The following is a 12,418-nucleotide window of genomic DNA, read 5'->3' as shown; positions in this document are numbered from 1 at the left end:
TTCCCACGCCTGCTTGGAAGCTGGAGCCCCCTCGGTGGGGCCAGCTAGCTGAGGGGTTTGCTGCTGGGGGGGGGCGTGCGTGGGGCCAGGGCCAGGGGCCTTCCGCAGAGCTCCTTTGGGCCAGCGCCCAGGGAGGGGCTCCTCTGGTCGGGCAAATGGCCAGCTGACTCACGCTGGCTTGTTATTGTAGGGTCTCTGGGGAAGGTGTATGTGGGGAGGGGGCTTGGCATGGAGCAAAAATGGCCTCTTGTATACCTGAAGGCCCTCATGTTTAACCCCTGCACCTCCAGGATACTTTGGAGAGGGAAGATGGACTCACCCCCAGAGTGCTGGCAGCTGCGCCCTGCAATGTGCCCTCTTCCTGCCTGGGATATGCTGCCAAGGTCCTGGTGTCCCCTGGCTCTGGCGTCTCCCGGCCCTGGAGTCTGCCCCACCATGCTATTGGCAGTGTCTACTCTTTGGTCCCCATATTTACCTCCCTGGGACTTGCTCCACCTCTTTGTTCTGCCCCCTAACATGGCCAGCTCCCAGCCAGCTGCATCCTGGCCCAGCTGGGGGAAAGGCCCCACTTACAAACCTCAAATGGACGAGGTATAGGGGAAGGGGGAGAGATAAGGGTGTGTGTGGGGTGTAAAGAGTTGTACTGCTGGTAATCAGCGTGGGGTGCCGGGGGGTACCATAGGTGTGATGGGGATAAGGGGAGGGGGGCACTGAAGTGTATGTGGGGGCACCTGGGAGCTTTTGGGGTACTGGTGAGTGCCCCCTCCATGAGAAGGCAGTGAGCAGGCAGAGCAGTAGCAGAGAGGGGAGGACCTGTGCCCTGGCAGTGACCTGCATCCCTCAAGTCTCCTGCCTGAAAGACAGTGGGGGAGCAGTGGTGGAAGCCACTGCCCTGTGCTGGCAATGATGCTGGTGGAATGCCTGGTGCCCGCGGGTGGCTGTGAAGAGGCCAGGGCAGCTGCACGCTCATCAGCTGGGAAGCACAACACTGTTCCCATGCCCATGTAAGGCCCTCCTTGCATCCTGTGCCTCTGCTCAGGGATTTTTCCTTGCTTAGTAAACCTCCCTCCCTCTCTCTGAGAGGGACGGTTGGATGGATGGACACTGGCATGCATGTGACACACACTGCCTGCCCCCTCCCTCGTTCCCTGCACCAAAACTCCCTGCCCAAAACTGTGGGGGTGTATCTTCCTTTGAAAAGTGGGGAAACTGAGTCACTGAGCCCTGCCTGGGGGTAGCAGGAGACAGGGAACATGGTGTGGGGTGCAGTATTTCTGTGCCTGCGTTCAGGCGTGGGTCAGCCTGTGCCGGCAGTGGAACAGCCAGGATCTGGTGGTGACACTCCTCTCCTGACTGAGGATGCTCTGAGCAGTGGGGCCATGCTGGCATGTCTCAAATCAAGGGATACCCTAGGAGTGTCCCTGTCCCCCGGGATGCCTTCACTCTGACTGTGGCTGGATTTTGCCATGATGCTGGTTGGAGAGGCTGAGAAAAGATAGGGGACTATGCTGCTTCCCGTAGTGGGAGCTGGCCCCATGATGGATGGTTTGGCTGGGGGACAGGGAGTGCTGTGGTGGTTGGCTGCCGAGTCAGCTGGCGATTGCTGGTGCTTGGTTCTGGGAAATGGCGCCTGTGCCAGCCCCTGGGCCTGGCAAGGCTCCAGCCTGCCCTGCTCGCTCCTGCCACACAGGGGCCCACCAGTGCTGGGGGAGTGGGGGCGCTGGGCTGTCCCAAGGAGGGAAACTGAGGCACATTGCATAGCATGGGGCCAGGGGATCTAGGGGTTGTCCCCCCAGTGTCTCTTCCTGGGCAGCTGAAAGGGTGTATTGGGGAGCCATGCCAGGCTGCTGGGCCACGTGTGTGTGTGTGTGGTTGTGTATGTGAACTAGTGTGTATGTGTATGACCGTGTGTGCTCACAGATGCGTGCACGAGTGCATGAGCTGCAGGGAAGTGCACGTGTGTGCAAGAACATCCATCTGTGTGCACGAGCACGCTCCCACACAGGCGGGTGGTCACATTGCATGTGCTCCCCGTTCACTGCCGTCCATCCCTGCTGGCCTCATGCCAGGCCTGGGTTGTTTTTCAAGTGCCCCCTGCGATGGGACTCCGGGGGGGCAGGTTTGTCCATCATTAAACCGGGGGCTGGAGCAGGGCCAGGGCTGGGCAGCGAGGCATGTCCCAGCCAGAGCAATCGCTCCCGGTGCCCGTGGCGTTGACGGGCCTTTGGGCAGCTGTAGGACTCACGGCAGGTGTGGTGGTGGTGGTGAGGGGATGTGCCACCCCTCAGCTGGTGCTGGGGATACCCCCTGCTCGCAAAGCAAGTCAGAACTAGGAAGGGAAACTGAGGCAAGGGGTGGTTGGACACTTCCGGGAAGGCTTGACTCCTGGTGATCGTCACCCTCCAGCCGTGCTATGGCCAGGGGCCCAGGCAGTGTTTGGGGGTCTGGCTGTGCATTGCAGGCTCCCGGTGGCTGTGCCAGGAACAGGGGCAGCAAGGAAGGGACATCCATGTCCCAGCTGTGCTAGGCTCTTGCTCTGGGACTTGTGTCTGTCCGGTCCCTGCTCCCTGCCCCAGCCACTCTGCCTCTCCCCGTGCTGTCGAGGGGATGGCGTGTTCGTCACGCAGGAGCTGCCCGTCAGGTCCCTGTCCCCGATGCCCCCGTTCAAAGCCGCCCCCCCAGTGCTTTGGCACAGGTAATTAACAACACCCCTGCTCTCCACGACAGAGTGGGCGGGGCGGGGGAGGGAAGGAATAGTGCAGGAATATGTCCTTGACCCTGGCATGGGCCCAGCTGGGGTGGAGGGATGGGGAGCTGTGGGGCTCAGCCCTGCCCCGGTGCTGTGCCAGGTTGTATTTGTGCAGCAGGTCCTGGAGGGGGTTTTGTTTTGTTGTTTTTTTTTTCCTTGCCTCTTTCCTTTTCCCCCTTCTTTACGTCACTGCCCAAATATTCGGCCTCTCAGCTCCTGTGGGGGGCCGGCTTGGCTGCTTGGAGAACTTGGGGCCCTTCTCTGCACCCTGGGGGTGCTGCACAGAGAGGATGGGCAGGGGAGAGGGGATGCTGAGATTGCCCATGCTGGCTGCACTGGTGAGCACTGGCCAGGACTGGCCTGGGAGGTGTCAGATGAGGCAGTGAGGACCACCAGCCGCCCTCCCCGGCAGCTCCCAGGGCTGCATCCATCTTCCCAGACCCCTCTCATGGTGGAAACTAGGGTCCAGGCCTGCCTCATTTCCCACTGATTTTCTCCCTTCCCAGACCAGTTTACATCCCCCACAGTGACTCCTCCTGAGACTTGCCTTGCTGCTGAGTCCTTTGGGACTCCCAGGACCCTCCAAGAGGTGGCAGTGATCCCAAAACAGCTGAAAGGTCTGGCTTAAGAAAGGCTCTACAGACCCTGCCCTGGGGCTTATCTCCTGTGTACTTTAATCTCTGGAGATGAATGCACCTGGATGCCTGGTCCCCAGGTCTCCTTTCTTCCACTGACATCTGGGGCAATGATGCTCAAGAGTGTTTTGGGTCACAGAGGAGCTGTTTCATGGGAGGGGTGGTTTGTCTGGGGTGCTGGGAGTCACTGGAGCCACTTTGCAGACCGCTGGACTTGCTCCCACTGGCACTTTGACCCTGTGGCTCTGGGAGATACTTTGGCAGCTGTAGTTGAAGGATGTTGTCAGGATTTCTCTGGCTGTGTCCTGTGAAAGGGACACGTCATGTGCCCAGGGGAGAGTTCCTGTCACTGCCCTGGGGACCAGGACAGGGACGTGCTATCAGTGCCCTTCGCTCACCCACTCATTTCCATCCCATTCAGTTGCTGATACTTTCCCATGTGGCCCCAGCTCTTCCTCTGCTGATGTTTCCCAGGGCCTGGGAGCCATCCTGCGGCCTCCTCCTGAGGAGTTTGGGCTCTGGGGCCTGTGCAGGGGTCTGTGCTGGAGCTGGGCTGGGGTCCATGCATGCTGTGCTCTGCTGGTGCTGGATATTCATTGCCCCTCCATCCTTGCTGCAGCACTCCCATCTTTTTGGGACACATGGTTTTTGTGGGCTGTGGATCCTGGCCTGGGACTTGTTTAGGGATGTCAGTGAATTCTGGCCATGGGGTTTTGTCCCTAGAGTGGTGGCTGTTGGGATCTGACCCTGTGCTGCTGGGTGCTGGGGAGGACAGAAGGGCTGGCTGGTGCTTGCTTGGGAGGGGGATGAGGAGATGCCCTCCAGAGATGTTTGGCTCTGGCGCTTTGTCCTTGGCAGCAGAAGGGGTCCACAGTGCCTTCTGGTGCTCCCATCCCATGGCACTGTTGGGTTGCTGCGGAAACTGAGGCATGGAGGGACTGGGAGAGATCTCCTTGAACTGGAGTGTACTCACAGGGTTGATGTCCCTTAGGGGGACATGGAGGTGGGCAATGGGAGAACCCTTTACCACACATGCCTCCGTGGTGACTTTTGAAGGGGTGGTGAGGTAGGAGGGGTACTGGGGTCCTGCACCGCTCCAGCAGAGCCAGTTCCAGCCTTTTGGCTGAGCCCACGGCTTCGGGACGGAAATGCAAACAGGAACGGGGAGGCGTTGGGTGAGAAAATGTCAACAGCACTGGGCTGGGTGCCTGGCTTGCTGCCTCCCTGACCAGCTCGCCACTTTCTGGGCCTCTGCTGGTGGGCTTCCCCCTTTGCTGTGGGGTCTCCTGGCACTGAGCACTTGCTTGTACAGCAGGGCTGGGGCTGGGTTGCCCCAGGGGCAGCAAGGGAGACCAGGGCTCCATCCATCGACATGCAGCCCCCCCGAGGAGAAGGAGAAGGAGGAGGAAGGGAGACAGGAGGAAGGCCAGGGGGATGCTGGGCACACTCCAGGTTTGGGACAGGCAAGCTGGGACTGGCATGACTTTACGTGCTGAGGGACAGACGGGGCTTTTCCAGCATTTTGGCTTTGATTTTTAGTTGAGAGACGGGCTGATAAATCTTCACATCCTCCGCAACACTGGGGGTGTGGGACACCCAAGGACCATTAGTTGGGCACTTGGTCCTGCATATGGCAGGGGGTGCCAGGCAGGCCCCAAGCAGGGCCCCACACACCGGTCCTTGCCACCCCCCCGCCAAGGGCACAGGGACGCCGGTGGCGTCACGCGGGGCGATAAGGCCCCGACCCCGCTGCACCCCGCCGCCCGCCGCGGCCCCTCGGCACCGGGGGCGAGGAGCTTTGAAGGGGGAGGTGGCGGAGGTGTGGGTGGGATAATTTTTTTTTGGGGGGGGGGAGGTCTGCCCACCTGCCGGCACCCCTACCCCAGAGCCAGCTGTTCGAGTCAGGCTCCCGGTTGCCTTTAAGGGCGTTTTTGGGGGAGGCGAGGGGAGCGGAGCGGGGCCGGACTTGGAGCGTGCCGTGCAGCTGGGGAGAGGGAAGAGGAGAAGAAAGAGGGAGAAGAAGCGAGAGAAGGGAGGGGAGCGGTGGAAAAAGCCGACCGGGACCCCATTCCTCCCCAGGGCCGGGGCCGGCGGCCCCGGGCTCCCCAGCCCCCGGCCGCCCCGGGGGGGCGGGGGGGGGCGGGGAGCCGGCGGGACCTCCCCGCGCCTCTCCATCGCCGGGGTCCCGCTTCTGGGGAGCGAAACCCTTCGGCTCTCCCCCTCCTTCCTCCCCTCCCTCCTCCCTCCCTCCTTCCTTCCTTCCTTCTCCAGGCTTGGCCCGGGGAGGGAGGGGGGCTCTGCCTGCAGTCTGCCTTCACGCCTGCCCGCCCGGGCGACGCCGGGCTCCCGCCTGCCCCCCGCGGCCCCTCCGGCCGCCCCCCGCGCCCCCCGGGCCAGGTGAGGCTGCGGTGCCGTCCCTCTCGGATGTAGGCAGGCGAGACCCCGGATGGATTTCGGGAGCGTCATGAACCAGGTACGAGCGGGCGGTGAGGGCACAGGGGTCCCCAGGCCCCGCGGGACGGGGGGGTGCTGGAGGGGGTGTCACCTCTCCAGGGGGCGGGGGCCACGCGTGATATCCGAGCGGCGATGGGATGGTGCGTGGAGGGGGGTGCGCCCCCGTGTTTGGGGGGGGTCCGCAGCTGTCTGTCACCGGAGGAGGTCTCGGGGTGCGCGGGGGCTTGAGGGCGATGCGGTGCTCGCAGGGAAGGAGGACTTGGGCAGGAGGTGAGGGCCGGTTTGCTGCCGGCAGCGACCTGTGAGCGGCTCCGGGGGCCGTGTCCCCCGTGCCCCTCTTCCCGCCTCGCCAAGGCCGGTGACTCTCAGGGGTGCCCCGGCGGGGGACACACTGGCGCTGGGGTTTGTGTCCCCGTCCCCCCCCGGCCTCCCAAGTGCGTAGGGACACGTCCCCGCGGAGCCAGGGCTGCGCGGGAAAGCGGGGTCCGCCCCCGGCACCCCGCTCCCGCCCCGCAGCCGGGGGGACGATGCCGGGCGCCTGTCACTCCCGCGGGGGGGGACACAGTGGGGGGCTGCCCCGCGGCCGGGACACCCTGGCAGCCCACGGGTTAACCCCCCCTCCGCGGCGGGACCGTCAATGGTTAAACCCCGGGTTAATGAGTGGCGAGGCAGCTCCGGCCGGTGCCAGCCCCCCCCGCCGCCCCCTCGGGCAGGGATCCCCGGCCCCTCGGCGCCGCCGGGCCCGCAGAGGGTTAACTCCGTCAGGGCAGGTCCCAGCGCAGATGTTTTTGGGTTGTGCTTCTGGGAGAGGAAACGACCGAGCGAGGGAGGCATCAGCCCGCTTGCGTTTAAGGGGAAAACAAGGAAAAAAAGAGAAGTGCTCCGTTCCCGGGCGCCTGAGCCCGTTCGGCGCTGGCGTCAGCCCTGGTGCGGGACCGGTGACCCCAGTGTTTGTGCTGCGGGACAGCTGGCGGGGACAGTGGGGTGACAGTGGCTGCGCCCCCTGGGTGCTCGTGGCACTTAAGTCTGGGCGTTCTGGGGGGCAACCAAGCAGGCACCTCTTGTCGCTACACCGTGATGGCACTGCGAGGACAACGCGTAGCTTGTCTGGAACCTGAAGCCACCTCCAGGGGAAGTGTATCAGTAGAAAACAAGCCTCCAGCTCTCACCCGCTCTAGCGAAGCCCCTTCTTAGTGATCCTGCTGGCCCCGGGCAGGGTGCTGGGCCTTGGAACTGTGCTCCCCCTGTGCCCTTTTGGGATCCCGAGTTGGTGGGGGGGTCCATTTTCTCCTGCCCTCGGCCAACCTCCTTCTTGCTTTGCCCCTATTTGGTCCCTGGCCTCGTGCAGCCTGTCTCTGGGGTATCTGGTCACAGTGCCAGCAGACCCTGATCAGCACTGGAGCTTCCCTGGCATGTTTTGGGACACAAGAGAGAAGAGCAGTCACACAGCACAGCTCCTGGGTAGGAGGGAGTATCTTTGTCTCCACTTCTCCCTCCTATTCCCTCATATCTTCAAAACTACACATGGGGGGGACACCAGTTTTGGAGGTGCTGCTCAGCATTTCAGTTTCACTGTAGTGTTTTCACCTTTGTCCTGCAGGGTGAGGACGCAGCACTGACTCCAGTCTCCATCTGCCTTGAGTCTTTCCCTGACAGAGCCCCTGGGCTCAGTACTGGGGGGCTAAGACCCCCCGGGGCAGCCAGGGTTTATTTTGTTACCTTAACCACCCCTCAAGGTGGGTCCCAGCCCCATGGGCACTGGCAGATGCCGCTGATGCTGGGAGGCAGCCCAAAGTGTACAGTGGGACCTGAGTGCACAGAATGGGGTTTGCCTGATGCTCCAGCAGAGTGATCTGTGGGAAGGATCCCACACGGGGCTCAGGGTGGGGCACAGACAGGCTGGTGTGCTGACCAGCTCCACAGGAGCGCCTGTGCTCCAGCCAGTCCCATGTCTGAATCCATTTGTTGATCAGTCCCATGTGAGAATCCGCGCGCCGGCGAATCCCGTGTGGGAATCACTGCTCTGGCCAATCCTGCATGAGAGTCTGTGCTCTGCCCAATCACCTCTCAGAATCCATGGATTGACCAGTCCTATGGCACAGGCCGTGGAGTGATTAATCCCATGTGAGAATCCATGTGCTGGCCAATCCTGTGTGAGAATCTGTACCTTTACTAATCTCAGGTGAGGTCTGTGCACAGACCAACTCCAGACGAGAAACCAGTTGCTGCCCAATCTCATATAAGAATCCGTGTGCTGACCAGTCCAATGTAAGAGCCTGTTCATGGACCAGTCCTGGTGAAATCCCCTGCAGCAGAGTCTGTCCCAGACAGTCCTGGTGTGACTCTGTCCCTGGCCTGTTCTTGGTGCAGAAGCTGCTCCCTGGCCAGTCCTGGTGTCTGGTTTGGCTCTGGGGAGTTGCTGAGGGGGTGGGGGGATCCTGGTTCTTTTTTTGTGGGGAAGGCTTGTGCAGAGGGGGCAGTGACCCCATGCTCTCCCTTAGGCTGGCTGTGGGGTCCCCATGGGACTGGGCTGAGGGGTGTCCCCACAGTGGGGTGGCAGCACATGTGTGTGGTGCTGGTGGCAGAGCAGGGCAGGGCTGGGGCTGTGGGGCCAGAGCCAGGCAGGCGCGTGCTGGCCCGAGGAGCTGGATCCAGACCTGCTGCCTCCAGATGTTGCCTTTTTAGGCACTGGAGCACAGCATATCCCTGCCTGTGGCCAGCCCCGTGCCGAGCCAGTGCCTGCAAGCAAAGTAGGGACAGTCCCTGTCCTGGTCATGTGGAGGCATGTCTGTTCCCCTCCTGACCCCCAAAAGCACCCTTCTCCCTCCAAACAGGGTCAGGGATGCTACCTTCTCTCCCTTCCCCTCATCTGCACTTGGCAGCACTGAGGTTGATTGCTCAAACCGCCCCGGAGCCGGGACCTGCCCTTATTTGGGTTGAAACCAGGGCTATTTTGGTGCAGCTGCCTCCATTGCAACTCCTTGAAGCTTCTCTGTACATCGTTTTTCCTGTCCTGTCCCATATCCCTGTGCCAGGGCTGCTAGCCAGGCCAGCCATGGGCTGCTGGGAGCCATCATCCTTCTCCATCATGCTGTGTGTCCCACGATGTCTTGGGGTGCCAATGGTGGCATCCACAGCCGCTGTGGGGTGGAATGGCTGGTGTCCCCTGTGGCATTTCATCTGTGATTTGCAGGGCAGTGTGTACTGGGTAACCTCTGTCCTGGTCCTGCTGCCGCCTTCCTGGTGGGGATGGGCCACAGGGCGGCTCCTCATCAACATACCAGGGGAGAGACAGAGGAGATAGCGTTTGTCCCAGCCCGGGGGACATCCCTGAATGGCTCTTTGCCCTGTGGTACTCTCCCTGGTGCCCCTAGCATCTTTTGGGCAGTGCAACGACAGAGTAGACTTGATGGCCTCTGTCCTGCCACGGGTGCTGTCCAGGCATCCAGGCATGGAGAGGATGGCACAGTGACAGTCTCTGAGCCAGCTGCAGGGCGGGCTGGGGATGCTTGGAGGGAAGCCTGGGAGCGGTGAGACCTCCGTGCCCCAGCATCAGCCCAGTGTGACTCACCCTGAGCCGCTGGCCAAGCCGCTCCCCTGCCCTTCGGCGCATCTGCCAGTTACCCCCACCCGATGGAAGAAGTCCCAAAAGCAGCACCCCTGGATACTGGTGGGGGCAGAGAGGGGCTGTGTGATGCACGGGGTACTGTCCCCTCCCAGGGACCCCCATACCGGAGGTCTGCGGTTCCGTGTGGCTGCCCTGTGCCTCACACACCGGGGCTGTGCTGGGCAGGGCGGAGCTGGAGTGGGGGGGGAGAGGGTGTGCATGGAAACATGCCGTCCTCCGCCGGGGACATGTTGCATAAACAGGAGTTTTGCCAGAGCTGCAAAAAATGTGAGGGCAGGAGCAGCCAGCACGTGGTGTAGGCAGAGGGTACCTGACCCCTGTTCAGGGCAGGGGGGTGACCAGAGCACAGACACCATAGGCCCTTATGCCTGGCAGGGGAGAAGGATGCTGGAGAGGGAAAAACCTTTCCCAACATCCCCAGTTTAGTGGTCCCAACCTGTCCCCTCAAAGTGTTTTCTGCTGTGATGGCAGCTCACACTTTGCCCCACACTGTGGCTAAGAGTGGGCTCAGCAGGGCTTGGTGGCTGTGGCTGGGCTGGAGGGACTGGTGAATAGGGGGAGGGCTCTAGGAATGGCTGGAGAAGTTGCTGTCGCCTGTGGCTGTCCCTGGGATCCCCTTTACTTGAGGCAGGGTCTTGGGGTGAGCAGAGAATTGTGGGTTGCATGGGGAAGTGATTCGCAGCCCAACTGGTATGTAGGTGGCACAAAGCTGAGATGAACTTGCTTAGGAGGAAGTGGTCCCTCGTGGGGTGATGTGGGACCCCATGAGGTGGGATCACATGGGCTGAGCTGGGATTTATGCTGCCCAAGCATTGTCCTGTGGGACGCCAGTGTGGCCACAAAGTCACATTCCTCTTTGACAACTGTGTTTCCAGACCACAGGGTGGCTTGGGCAGGGGAACCACTTCCAGGGCTGGAGGGAGTAGGGTGCCATGATTTCCTCTCTTGGGGTCCACATTCTTTCTAAGTAGTGGGGCCATAAAGCTGGCTTGCTTTGGGAGGGTCTGGGATGTCAGTGTCCCTTTTGACAGTGTGTCTCCAGCTCCAGCCACACCAGCTGGGCTGGCTTGCCAGCATCAGTGCCTGGCCGTGGGAAGCATCTCTGGTGTAGGGGGGTCTGTGTGAGGGCTAGGGTGGCCGGTGCTGCATCTGCTCCTGGCACAGTAAGGGTCAGCACCAGCCCGGATATCGTCCGGCTCCGGAATGTTTATCGGAGCTCCTGGGGAAGGGAAAAACAAAAACCGCCACCCAAAGGAAGGGATATGCGTCAGAGATGGGCCTGGATCACCCACCGGCAGCCGGACGGGCCATGCTGTGGGCTGTGGGCCAGTGCTCACCCGGCTCCAGCAGCACTGCTGGGGAGACCCCGGCGCGCCCAGTACTGCACTGATCCAGCGTGTTCCTCAATCGCAGGGCCCCTCCATGGAGGTTTGTTTTCCCCCAGCCCTGCTGGCAACTTGCAGGTTGGGGTTACAACCCACAGGGATGCTCTGCTGGAGCAGGACCTGGCAGTGGCCCTGGGCACTTGTATGGGTGTAAGGTTGTTCTACCGAGGGAGGGGGAGGGAGGTGTGAGCAGTAGTTGCAGCATGGAGAAGACTCTGAGGTGTCTCATCTCTGGATAGGAGGTGGATGTCTGCATTCCTCCAGCCTCGCTTAGTTCCTGTGAAATGGTGCTGAAGTCCTGTTGGGATCCGTGGTGCAGAGGTCAGTGCCTGAGCTGCAGCTGGAGGGCTTAGGTGCTAGAGAGATCTCACGAGCTACTCTGCACTGTGGCGGTGTGGCCAGTGACTGTCAGGGGTTTGGCAGCCAGGTGTTTATTTCTGGGCTTGGACATGTCAAGAGTGTCGAGTTTCTCTAGGTATAGTGACAGCTGGTGATGAGCTAGGGAGCCCATCATCGCCTTCCAGCGGAAGGCTGCAGGGTGTGCCCAATCCTTTATGAGGCATCAGAGACTCCTATCACTCGTGGCCACGGGGCCTCGTGTGCTGGGAAACTGATTTTTCTGCTTGGCAGAACTCGGGTCTCAAGGCAGCAGCTCGTGGGATGTGGCTGCTGGGAGGGATGGGGCTACGAGCTGGGGGGCCGAGTGGGAGGGTGGGGGACCATGGGGGGCTGGCGGGGTGGGCGGCAGCCCTGCTGCGCCTCGTTCCTCGCATTCCTGGGCAGGGCTGCTGGGCGGCGGGGTCGGCGGCGGGGGCCAGCCGGCAGGAATGCAAACACCGGTGAGGGGGGAAGAAAGGCCGCTGTGTCTGCCACGGCAAAGCGAAGCCTGGACCAGGGCTGTGCGGGTCCCCCTGCCTTTCCCACCCCTCCCTGCATCCCTGAGGACAGAGATGATGGCTATTCTGAGGGTTGCTGCAGTCTTGTACGGAGTGATACTCTCACCGGTCCCGTGGGACAGGAGGGGTCCACCTCTAGGTCAGGAACTGGACTTCCCTAGGGAGGGGTCCATTGTCTGGGGCAGGGTCTTCCTTCTTCTTCCTGAACTGGGGGCATGTGTGAGCCAAACCTGAGAGAGGGAAACAGCTTTTGCATTCCTGCAATCCTTGTAAAACTGCCTTTCTGGGATGTGAGAGTGTCATGCAACCTGAGTTGCTGTCTCCTGTGGATGGGAAGAATGATGTCGGGTGATACAAGCCCACATTAGACATCAGAGAATCCTTAAGAGCAGGGAAATATAACCACAGGCACCCCAGTTTTTTCCCTTTTCCAGCCAGAGGTGCATTTGTAGCCTGCAAACTTCCTCATACCGAAAGGAGGACTGAGCATGGACCCTACCTGGCTGTGGGACCGGTGTGTCCCATTGTGGGGGAGCTGTGCATTTCCCCCCATCTCTGGCCCTGCAGCTGAGGCTGGGCGGGGGTCAGGGGAGCGTGTTGAGCATCCCCAGGGGAGGAGCACGGCGGTGTGCGGGGCACGGTGCAGGGTACGGCACAGCCCTCGTCGGTCC

At 61.6% G+C, this 12,418-nt stretch overlaps 1 protein-coding gene across 12 annotated transcripts in view; it reads left to right on the top strand.

The window, feature by feature from the left end:
* The window catches only part of TNS1 (tensin 1), a 62,456-nt gene that overhangs the window by 2,586 nt on the left and 47,452 nt on the right, over positions 1-12,418 (top strand). For 2 of the 12 annotated variants that reach the window (XM_014249380.2, XM_014249375.2), the window contains exon 1: positions 5,489-5,857. The exons of 7 other annotated variants lie outside the window; for them this stretch is intronic. In XM_014249380.2, coding sequence (XP_014104855.2) covers positions 5,831-5,857 — 27 coding nt within the window. In that variant the 5' untranslated portion in view covers positions 5,489-5,830. Of the gene's footprint in view, positions 1-5,488; positions 5,858-10,820; positions 10,895-11,082; positions 11,173-12,418 lie in introns of those variants that run through there. 3 more of the 12 variants (XM_014249381.2, XM_088058746.1, XM_088058747.1) reach the window with 3 other exon arrangements.

This window comes from Pseudopodoces humilis, chromosome 8 (genome assembly GCF_049639895.1).
Source record: "Pseudopodoces humilis isolate 2021_Gansu_Grassland_sample_001 chromosome 8, ASM4963989v1, whole genome shotgun sequence".
Classification (NCBI taxonomy): domain Eukaryota; kingdom Metazoa; phylum Chordata; class Aves; order Passeriformes; family Paridae; genus Pseudopodoces; species Pseudopodoces humilis.
This window is presented reverse-complemented; position numbering and strand designations above follow the sequence as displayed.